The sequence below is a fragment of the Fragaria vesca genome, linkage group LG6, assembly GCF_000184155.1.
Source record: "Fragaria vesca subsp. vesca linkage group LG6, FraVesHawaii_1.0, whole genome shotgun sequence".
Taxonomy (NCBI): Eukaryota; Viridiplantae; Streptophyta; class Magnoliopsida; order Rosales; family Rosaceae; genus Fragaria; species Fragaria vesca.
The window spans coordinates 2,521,700-2,534,178 of NC_020496.1; the positions used below are offsets into that span (position 1 = coordinate 2,521,700).

General features: G+C 39.2%; 1 protein-coding gene across 1 annotated transcript; it reads right to left on the minus strand.

Moving 5' to 3' along the window:
* Positions 1 to 7,994: 7,994 nt before the first annotated feature.
* Positions 7,995 to 10,517, minus strand: LOC101304978. The gene is made up of 3 exons (XM_004302162.1): positions 10,379 to 10,517; positions 9,766 to 9,885; positions 7,995 to 8,769 (listed from the first exon to the last, which is right to left on the minus strand). Exons 2-3 carry the CDS (start codon positions 9,865 to 9,867, stop codon positions 8,314 to 8,316), a joined length of 558 nt encoding a protein of 185 aa, XP_004302210.1. The 5' UTR covers positions 9,868 to 9,885; positions 10,379 to 10,517; the 3' UTR covers positions 7,995 to 8,313.
* Positions 10,518 to 12,479: the final 1,962 nt, after the last annotated feature.

Consider the following 12,479-nt stretch of genomic DNA (forward strand, 5'->3'; position numbering starts at 1 on the left):
AAATTGTAAACTTTAATTCATAACATGGCTCAAAAGTACTTCTATCTCATAGACAAGAATCGAAACATACTTAAGCAAATACCTAAAGCAAACAAAAACAAGAACAAACACATAGCAATCCGAAAATAGAAGATGAAATACACTCTCAAAATATCCCTACTTGTTCTATTCTTCGAGTGCGCGGAGTCCTAGGCTACTTGCTTTGGACGAATGCTGAAGGTGGGATCGGATTGTGGTGTTTGGAGGTTGATGGAGTTTCGGCAAAGGCTTTGGTGTTATTTGCACGGGTTGATGATCATCTTCTGTCCTTGAAGTCGTGCTTTATATAGAGGAAAAACCCTAGAGAAGTCGGCCACAAAGCCTAAACCAAATTGGTTTAGGATTCCTAGTTTTTCTCCCTTTCGGCAGAATGACCTCCGTCTGATGATTGCGTCATAACTCCCTCTAGAAAACAGATATTGAGGTGATTCCAATTGATTTAGAAACTAGACTCCCGTAGCTCTCTATCCATATCTGGCACGTTTTTCTGATTCATTGTGAGCTGTCCTGGAGAGTCCGTTGAAGTTGACAGACGTGCACAGGAATTCTCCCGATTTAATCCGGATTTTCAAGGGCTTGGATATTCTTGAAATTCTGCCGAATTTAGATCTTCTTCTCCATATTGGACTTGGTTTGGACCTCTCCTTCATGGACTAGGCTTCGAGGAAAGATGGAATCTTGATCAAGACAGGAATCCTGAGTAAACAAGGGTTTCCAACACTTAGCACAATTTCAACACCAAATTATTCAAATCCGAAAATACTATGTATTCTAATACTAAAAACTACATATTTCTAAATTAAGCAATTATTCTACACTAAACATAAATATAAAGCTAAAACAACTAAATAGGAGTTAACAAAGGGTAAATAAAGGGTATAAACATATTAAGAACGTCACACTTTGTGCTCCTATCAACTCAAAACATAAGTTCGTGCAGGAAATCAGATTTCCGCACAGCATGACCTTCAGTTACTAGAACAGCCGTAACTTCCTGTAGGAAATACATATGAACGAACCGTAAACGGTTTTGAAAACTAGACTCATTTAGCTTTCCAACCGTATATTACACACATTCTGGTTCATCAGGAGCTGTTCACAAAGTCCAGTCGAAGTTGACTGACTGTTTTGGCAAAATCAGATTCTCGGACAGATTCGTCCTACTTTACGAAGACAGCCATAACTCACTCAATATGATAGCTATGATCAAATGGTTGGTGAGTAGACACATAGACCTTTCCAATGGTACCATTTTCACCATTTTCCAGTGAGTGACGTTTCCTGTAGGTCCTATGGAAGTTGACCTACGAAACTTGGCTGATTCTGATTTCGCTTTTGATGTGTCTTTCTTATGTAGGGATAGAATAAGCCTCAACATTTCATACCATTAAATATTGAAAAATGAGTTACTGCCATTACATTAGCATTGCGTGGGCGCATAGATACACTTAGCTTTACAACTTTTCATAGCGAATGAGATGTCAAGTCTTTCGTATTGCGTCTTATTGTACTTAGATGGGAACTCCATCTCTTAACACATATTTGTCATCTTTCTTAGACAAAACAACGGATCTCTCTTTAGAGCAAAGACTTTGACTAATCATGGGAGTATATGTAGGTCTCACTAGTTATAGAGCGTCTAAACCAATTGATGGAAAATCATCATCAATACAGTCATCGAGTGCCTTATCGAGACCGTGTCTTCCTAAGATCTTTTTCTTCAGATGTTGATACATATTGGCATCTCTTGATCCATCAAGAGTCCATGTAAATCCAGAATGAATACGCAAAGACATAATTCACCATATCCCTTCCCAATCAAGTAGAGTCCATGTGCATTTCAATACATTTAGCAAACGCGTGCTCTTGTGGTCTGGAGCCACTTGATTCAGATGAATGAAATCTGTTTAAGACCTTCATGTATATCTTTGATCCCATAGAGATGTTATTATGACCACATTCATAGGTTGCAGGTTCAGTTATTCAGAAACTACCAAACTGACAAAGTAGTTACGAGAGCATATCTCATCGTAGTCGATCCCAGTGCGTGTTAGTGAGAGACCTTGCGCCATAAGGTTAGTCTAAACTCTTGTTCTCACTACGCTATCTAATAAAGACATAGTTGATAGGGTTTAGCTTGCGGTGTCGGCATCACCTGCCCAAGGACCTATCTTTTTGTTAATGTTAGATCGCATCTTTCCATTAGGCCAATCAATCCATCAACAAAGGGTGGTTTGATAGTGGACTCATTATCCCACGTCCTCGTGTACACTAGTGTAATACTTGTAGAGATCTCTATATGGATTGGATTTGACATTGAGGCGTCCCCCAACGATAATCACAATTCAGACTTCATGAGACGGATTTGAGTATCACTGATCAATGGATCAGGTTGTGCCAAGCTCGCTTTCTTCCTAGTGCCAAGCTCGCTTTCTTCCTAGTGCCAAGCTCCCTTTCTTCCTAGTGCGAGAATATATCGAACCTAAGGGCCTCCCTCCTTTTGGGGAGCCACACGGCCTTGTGACACCAATTTTGCCACTATATCACCATCCATGGTGATGGCGTCAAGACCAACACCTTTTGGTCGCGCCATGTCCTTTTGTAAGACATCAATCCTTGCAGACATATTTGCAGCATGTGATCTCGTCACTTTAACACTTTAAGCATTTGGAATCAAGATGAGACTTAGTGGGGACAAACCACGATAATTCACGTCGTTCCACTTGAACACTTGTGTTCTTATCTCCCCCTAACGGCGGGAATATTGTCTCATCAAAATGACCATCCGCAATATAGCGGTGAAAAAGATCGCCTGACAAGGTTTCTACATATGCGGATTATAGGTGGAGGTTCACATCCAACCTAAATACTTATTCATCTCAAATGACCCATCATTGTGCGTAGTGGCAGTGCGATTTGGCACTTAGAATAAACATTTAGTTGAGCTCAAAGATTGGAGATCCGTTTCAATCTTGCCGAGCTCAAGGATTGCAATTTCGTGTCAATCTTGGTACACAGTCACGAGCTGTAGTACAACAATATTCAATGATGGTGGGTCATAGATGAATAGTAAAGCTGCATGCAAATATTGCATAGCCCCAAGACGCAATAGAAAAATTTGGTGCACATCAATAATATTCGAGCGACAAGTTAAAGTTGCTTGGTCGTAGCCTCGGTGAGACCGTATTGCGTGTGAACATGAGGTACATGACACTCCAACTTACGCCCCGATAAACTTCTTTAAAGAATGGGTAGTGAGCCCGTAGAAATATAAGTAGCATAAACAGTAGATAATAGTATACATGTGACCAATGTGTTAACACTTCAACCAACACCATAAAGCATAAAAAGGTGTCCGCAAGTTGGTTGTATATATCTACATAGTTTGATGTAAGAATAGAATGTTCACTTTTATGTCATTTTAGCGTAGGAGGGTCTCACTCCTAATTTAGCTAAAGAATGAGCTTTCAAAACGAGCAATGAGCATTGCAGGGGGCCAATGAGACATCGAGGGAAGGCCGGTGCACCTTAATTATTTGAGGAATTGACCGGACGGCCTCCGGGAAGTTGGAGCCGTGTTCGGGTGACATCAATGTCCCCCAAGTCACCACCATGCTACATGGTGATGCTAGATCCCGAATATCTTCATTTTGGGCGGAAGAATGGATGTCTATGAGAATTTCTCAAGATTTGGACCATTATGTCTCTTCCAGGATGACCGATTTGGTTAAACCAAAACCTATATGAGTCGGTGTCCCAAATATCATGTTTGGAGACAACATGTGATTCGATATTCGAATCATAGTGACATACAGTCAACTAGATTGACTCATAAACTTCTCTACGATGTATTTCAGTCTGCATTCATGAGAAGGTATACACAAAAGAATTCTTGTTCATTCTCACAATGTGTTTTCAAATGAAAACTATTAGCATGAATGTCTTTAAAGCTCAACATGGTTCGGTTGCCTCTCAATGCATAGAGAGCATCTGTGATGTTGATCATGGTGCCATGAGGCATCAAGATTCAAGCTAAACTGCATCCCTGAATGACCGGTATGATTCAATCATTGTAGTCATTGAAGATTTATAAGGCATAAAATCCAGAGATAGTTGTCAGTTCCTTAGAATGTTGTGGATAGTTCCACTATTTGCGAGGCACTCAATGTCTCTATAAGACAAATCTACAAAATGGAGTAGATAACAGAGTAAATAGTTCCACTTAAACCATTTAGAATGATCGAAAGAAGCTACGAAAAACTGCAATCCCGAGAGTGCATAAAAATTTCCGCGCAGAATGACCTTTTCACACTAACACAGCCATAACTTCTTCGTTAAAATAGATATGGATGAACCGTGAGAATTTCTGAAAACTAGACTCGTAGAGCTTTCCAATGATATAAAGCTCACTGTCTGGTTCATTTGGAGCTGTTCACAAAGCTTAAATGAAGTTGACTGTCTAGAAAGGACAGATTACTGTTTTTCGCAGAATTGGCATGTACGAAGCTACGAAGCTTGCAAGTGGCGTGTAGGCTTTTGCCTTAGCCAAAAGTGACGTGTGTATGATCAAAACCAAGTCCTTTTGATCGTTCTAAGGTCGTAAACTTCATGACTAGTTAGCAAAATCTCCCTGACATGAACATAAACTAACTCAGAGGACCTAAAGGATTCGATCACGATGATAATTTTCTGGTTTTGATAAGTCTTCAACGTCTTTTACAAGACGGCAATTTGTTTAATAGCGTAGGGGGATCCAAAATTAAAAGCTTTCGGTAACTCTAAGTCAGTATGACCAGACATGTCCGTGGAGGGTCGGTAGTGCGAGGCACACTTGAAACCACTATCTCCTTAATTTCGGACAATTCTAAGACATCACACTGAGCTTGGATGAGCCTAATTGAACAATTGATGATGGAAAATCCGCTATATGGTAGAAGACTTAACTGGAAACACATTAGCGATTCTTGAGGATGCAAGGCCGTGCGTCATCTTCACTTGGAAGAGACCAAAACGGCACAATCTAACCATGTAGATTGTAAATATGTCATGCTTCTAAGAATGATGTAAAAATGTACATCTTGTTTGTAAATTAATACGAACCATAAGAGGAGAATAGTTTCATAATTTCGAAAAAATTCTCAAGGCATTCATTATTGCTAATGTGAGTACATCGAGGTCTCAAATAGACGAAGGACGTCGATACGACGCCTTATTACATATAGCTTGGAAAGAAAATCAATGTCTAGCCAATGACATCAAAGTTAGGGGTAGCTAGAGCAGGATTCAAATCTTCGAAATTCGCGATCATGAGGATAACGTTCTTGTCCTCATATTGATTTTCCGTACCTTTTTGTATGCATTCATAATTTGAAGGAACTTCACAATCTTGAACCAGTGATCCGAAGATCCACAACGGTTGCATTGTCATGAGCTGACGTGAGTAGTTTTGACAAATATAATTGGTGTCTAGACCGGAAGTGTCGCCATTAGGGCCAGCGGCACCTCCCCCTCTTTTCTAGACATCGGCACGGTGTTTTCTACCGTTGCTGACGTGAGTAGTTTTGACAAATATAATTGGTGTCTAGACCTGGAGTGTCGCCATTAGGGCCGGCGGCACCTCCCCCTCTTTTCTAGACATCGGCACGGTGTTTTCTACCGTTGCCATGACCCATATTGTTGTCCCCACATTAGGGGATAATCCCAAATACGTTTATCGCATTAACGTATATACAATTCTCGTTTGCATTTGTATGATCAAAATCAAGTCTCGTTGGTAATTCCAAACCAACTTGGAGGACCTAGAGAACTTGATGATGATCGAATCTGCTAAAGATTATGGATCATGATGCCACAAAAGATCATCGACAATATGTAGTCAATTGAGATGGTAAGCAATTCACTTGACTAATAACTCAACAAGTAGAGTTATATGGACATTTCAAGAAACGCTCCATGAGTGTATTCCACAGTACTTTGTGGTCATTACTTTTTGCACAGATTGCCATTGAAAGCTGTTGTCGATGGGGTGCGTCAAAGACTTTGAGCGCATAAGATGTGAAATCTCGGCATCTAGGCTTGTTATCCTAGGGGTCAAAACATGTGGTTTAATCATTTTCAATGAAAGGTTCCACAGATACCAAGCGAAGATTCGCCTTATGCATCGAGTACGTCAAAACTCAAAGGAGCAGAATGTTACATTGCTCTTGCATACAAAACCAAGCTGTTATGAGACTCGATAGAGGTCATAAATAATGTTTTTAATGGTTTGTCCTTCGGATTGATCATACACAATCCGAAAAAGCCGCGAATTGATCAAACACAATTCAGAAAAGGCCTCGGATTGATCAAACACAATCCGGAGAAAGGTCGGGGTTGATCATACACAACCCAAACAAGGAAGCAAGAGTGATCAAACACACCCTTGACCTGCGAATAAAATTTTAGGATTTTTGGTACCTGCACGCACAAAATCCCAAGCATAGAATGGAGATGGAGAACGGGAGAAAGCACTTTATATCCCCCAAGTTTATTAAACTTTGAAGAGTTTAGGGTTTAAAACATACCATAAAATTTCTTCAAAAAATTCGGATTGCTTGATCTAAAGCTCGATCGGCGAAACCAGAAAAAAAGGCGGAGCTGACGGCTGGGAAGCGGCGGTCAGCAGCAGCGACAACGTCGGGGCCGAGAACTTTTGGTTTGAGAAAGAATTGTTTTTTAGGGTTTGGAAAACAAATGGTAGGCTATTAGCTCTAGGGTTAGAACAAAGTGCATGATAACGTGATAAAGGATAAAGTGTAGAGACAAAAGAGATAGCAAGAGAGATGGCAAGAGAATCATCATCTTATTCATTGATAAGAGCCCTTTATATAAGGAATTACTCAATACCAATATGGTAATGATAATGAATACATAGATCTAGTCAAACTACATATCCTATTAGCATAAAACCAAGACACACATAAATAATATCTAGAAAGATACAGAATATCCTAGAATAATCAACCATTATATGTCCCAAATATATAGCCATTACCATATGATTTTTTCGACCAAAATCTATGTAACATACAAATATTTGGTTCGAGCAACGAATGTGGATGCTAGTCTTTCCTGACCAGCCTTGCCTATTTTGTAGCTCATCGGGTATAACAGTATAACTCGGACATTTCAATAATCGAATTGGAGACCATTTAGTCACACAACCGTTATCAAACACATAGTCGTTCATCAAGACTCATTGTTAATGTATCCAAGGTGACAAGCCTTCTATCCATTTGGTAATGTTTAGGTGATGAAACTCTGATCTGATTGTTCTTTTGTTAAAAATTATTAACAAAATGACAGGTAATTACCATACAAAACGAGCTACAGTACGAAAATGACTTGGGGGAAGGTTGAGATTACTCCTCTAATATCAAACCATAAATTAGTATCAAGTCTAAGTATAGTCGTAGAGGAAAATATGATTCAAGATTATTGAAACAAACTTGTGCCCAGGAAGAGGACCAACATTAGGAGAAATGATACAATTGAAAACTTAGCCATATCGGTTGCCACTTCACCTAGCTTATTTGTGATCATCTGTGCAATGACTGCCTTCTATAAGAGATATTTTCAGTGTTGGAATGAAAAACTACCGATTTGAGTGTCGAATCTTTTCCTTTTTTGTCTAGAGGCTTATCTTCTATGGCAATAAGCATATCGTAATCACTGAAAAAACAAAGGACATCAATCTGTTTTAGAAAAATGTCTATTAGCCATTGATAATGACAGAGCCAGGATTTTATATTGTGGTGGGCTAGAATTTTTTTTAATGGCATTAGAATACCTGAGATGCTTCAAATGGTTTGGTAGTTTATGAAGCATTTGGACCTTGGTGATCAGAAACCAAACTTAGGGTTTCCCAATGTGTAAAAATCTCTTTCTATGCATATAATTGAGTCTCTAACTTGTGAAAAGTAAAAAGAAATTTAGCTTTTGCATAATCACTTCTATTGTAAAACATTTCTCAACTTTTAAACAGTCATTTAGTTATGGAAAAAATACTACAACAGAACATTACAAAGGTGACTGAACAGAACATATTGGGGAACGGTTACATGTTCTCTACTTGTGAAATGCAAATGTAGTCTCTTTTATCCCTAAAGCACAGTAGAATTGGAAATACAAGTACCAATTTAAACGACCATCCTAAGAAACCCTCCCTCATCTAGATAAAGAGTTAGAAAGCAAGTCATAATCGAGAGAGGCTTTACGTACTGTTCCTGTAAGTCTCTACTTCTTCCTCTTCTTTGGTGGCTGAAGTGCTTCCTCATCTTCATCTTCTTCCTCCTCCTCATTCTCCTCCTCGACTCCTTCCTCATCCTCTTCTCCTCCATCGTCATTGTCATCGTCGTCATCATCATCGTCATCTTCATCATTGTCGTCCTCATTGCCATCTTCTTGGTCATCACCATCTTCTTCATCGCCCTCTTCCTCTTCTCCATTTTCTTCAGCCCCACGTCCTGCTTCATCTTCTGGGGCCTTCTTTGAGTTACTCTTATTGTTGTTGGGTTTGTTATCATACTCTTCTCCTTCTTCAGATGACAAGTCCTCTTCGCCTTCTTCAAGTCCACCATCATCGTCTTCGTCTTCATCATCTCCCTCGGCATCAGCAGGCTTAACTTGGCATGGAGTGTGAGGATCTTCTTTAATACCAGCTCCATTGATGGGTAAAAACGCAAGAGGATCCTGGAATCAAAATTACAGTTATGGAAGAGAAATTAGAAAAAGAACTTGTTACAATTTGTGAACCCAAAGTTAACAATGGGGGTAACACCACGCATTACTAAGTAAAAACACTTTTGTTGTTGAATTCGAGCTTTTGCTGTTAATCTTGATGAAAAGATATGATGCCACAACCATAGAATGATACTATGCTCTGACAAGAAAAAGAAAATACTTATAGGAAAACATCAGCAGTCACACAAGTTCACTTTGGATTTGTCTGGCACAATCACCAGACAGGCAGAATACGTTCTATATCTGGAAAAAGTATAGTAATAATGTTGATAGTGCAACATTAATGGGAATAACATCTCCAAACAGTACATTGTACCATCCCCATCCCCATCCCCATCCCCTTTACAATTCCGTTTCTATAAACAACGCAAGGTCAAATCCGACCTCAAAAGCGAGATCCGAACTGATCATCGATCAGTCTCGCACTAACCCTACTGAACTCATTTCTGAGCTAGATTGTGCACGGATTGGCCACCCTGTGTGCACAATTTCTCCTGTTCATCTTTTGTTACATGAAAAGAAATCAAACTATCCCTAATCCTAGCGCCCGAGGGGGTTGGTTTTTCTATAGTTCAACTCTGAGACTTAGACCTCAAGTCAAAAATCTCACCAGTAATGAGAACATAAAACCATGTACCAAGTTTGTAACTTGTAAATAGTTCAAAGAGCATCAGAGAATATTCTTCCACGTTGACCAATTCCACCACAAGACGACAAATTAGATTTATAACACACAAAACAACTAGACCCCACACTTTTACCAAAGTACCTAACAAACCGGAACCCAACCCAGGTCCCTAAACCTGAGTTAACACTGTCCTTTCCAAATCCGGAATTTTCCAAAATTAGTAAATTTTCCGACCAAAAGTAAAAGAATTACGTCACGGATAAATAGGAGACGGTGAAACAGTAAAAATCATGACCACCGGCGTGAATTTGACTTACCAGAGTTCGGAGAAGAGCCGAGAGCAGCAAAGCAGCCAAGGCCTCCACGGCGCGTGTTAGCGGCGCGCCGTTAACCCCAACTGAACCGTAGTTAGCTTCCATTTCGCGGCAACCAGACACCTGCAGGAAGCAGAACACATATAAACAATCAGCTTCTTCTGGCCGTCGGATCTCGCTCTTCCCAATCATTTCCAGCCGTTCAATCTTATCGCCATATAAGTCAAGAAAAAAACGAAGAAAAAAAAGGAATGGAAATAATAGTTTTCTAACGGCTTATTCTCTGAACACGACAAAAGACGACTTTCCGTCCACCATAAACTCGCCGGCGACGAGTTTATTTCTAGTTTTCTCGCCGGAACATGCAAAATTCCGACAGAAAGACCGAAACTCAATTAATTTTGAACTCAAAATATCGGAAACAACATAACCGACAGTAACATAGCTGAATTATGCGAAATATTTAAGCTGCGAAAGTACTTATGTTGCCGGAAAAGTTAAGAGCGAGAGCAGAAGCTGAAGAGTGAGAGGTGTAATAGCTAAAAAAAAGAGAAGAAAAAAAGAGAAATTACGAAACTAGACATGGAATTGAGAATCAGAGAGGCTAGAAGCGTACCAGGAGGAGAGATCTGAGGGATTGAATCTCGGAAACTTCTAGAAAACAGCGGCGGAGGCTCCGGTCATTGTGCACCGTCCGATCGTTTTAGAAGCACAGAGAGAAGAAGATATAGAAATATCAGAGAGAGAGAGAGAGGAAGAAAGAGCAGAGAGAGAGAGAGAGTACTGGTGAAGCGACTGCCCGTAATTCTCCAGTCAGAGTTTCGGGCAGGACGGGCAGGGAGAGGTTGGTAATGAATTTTGGTGTGTGGAGCTGCCCGAAGAGTAGGTGAGGACAAGTTTGGGTTTTCAGGGAGATTTTAGTTATTTACTTAATTGTCTGTTAAGTTTGTTTTAATTACTTTAAAGACCACTAGACTTTGGGCATATCCGAACGAATCCAACGCGGTCGTTGTAGTTATTTTATTTATGTTTCAGTCCTTGAGAAATACTAATTTTGCAGGATTGCCTCTTTTGGTACGTGTCGGACAGAAGATGTTCCACGTGTCAGAAGCGAAAGAGAAGCTGTGGTCCAGTTGCCGAACCATGGTTAAGAAACTTGACCACGGTTTACGAACATGGTTTGGGACCTTTGGGCCTTAGGGGGCCTAGGCATTGGCTAGGACGTTTACTATGGGAAATGTTTTTTTTTTTTTTTTTTTTTTGAAAAGATACTATGGGCAATGTTGTTGCAGAAGATAAAGGGAATGAAATGATGAGGCAGTTAAAATGTCATCATTTTCTTTCTTCTTTGAGTGTCATAGTTCCTTTTTTGAGTGGGTGGCGTTTTTGTGGATCAAGATATATAAGACCAGATTGGCTTAAGAGATCTACGGGAAGTTTTGATTCAAGTTTTGATTCTTTTGCTATTGTCACATCCCACCCTGAAATAAGAGAAGATGTCACAAATTTGAAAGAGAAAAAGAACATGCAATTACAAAATCAAGTTAAAGCTTCATATTTATCTCGAAACCGATTTTGCTTGCATCAACAGTCGTTAATTTCACCTTGATTTGGGAAGATTCAAAGTTAGATATTTCCTGAAATTTAAGCACATACTAGAAGCCACAATTTCGAACAACTTACATATGAAGCCATGACCATACAAATATAAGAAGATGAAGCTTTTAGTCATCAAAATGGATTGATGGCTACTTTGACGATTTAACAAGCACGAGAGAGAGAAGAAAGCAAACCAAACAAACTAATCAAAAGGAGTGTTTCTCCTAGTTCTCAACAGATCGATATAGATGGATGCAATAGTTATGGGGTTTTCAAAAGATAAAAACAAAACACATATTACTAAAGACAAAATTCAAGTTACTATAAAATAAAAGAATAAGTTGAGGATTGTGAAACAATGAGCAGAAATTTAAATTCTCTTTTAAGTTTATATGAACTGTATGAAGTCTCTTAATAGTTTATTTTGATACTTCTAAATCATCTAATTAGAAGTGTTATTGTCAAATTTGTCTAAGAGAAGTTTGTAGTGTATACTAGACAAAGATGGAAGATGTGGAGAGAAGCGACATGAATCATTAGATTACACATTATGAAAATTAAATTATTGTTGTGTAATGATGTAGCACATAAAATCCACTCATTTTGCCTCATTGAAACGCATGAAATACTATTTACCTTCAAATTCATTTTGATGTTTTAGTTTCAAATCCAGTATTTAGTTATTCACTGCTTTGATACCATAAAGGAACAGATGAATATTGTGTGTATTCATTCAATCAATGGTTGTGCCAATATATACAGAAGCTACAATGATGATCCTAATTTGTAGAAACTATTCTAGGAAAGAAATCACAATTGAATTGATAGCTAATCTCTATTAAATACGAGATATCATCGAATCATCTAGAGTCCTTATTCTTAACACACACTATATATAGTACCATTTTTAGAGTCTTTTGCATGGTGAGGCAGAAAGAGAGGAAGAGACGTAATTTTTCGCAAGGCTACTCGATCACCACCGAGTCATCATTTGGAAAATACATACAGCAGTCTTAGTCCTTGCACCCATACTGGACCACCATATCTATACGACCTCCAAGGCCGGACCCATCACCAACCCATACGCCGAAGAGGTACATGGCTACACGATCAATATC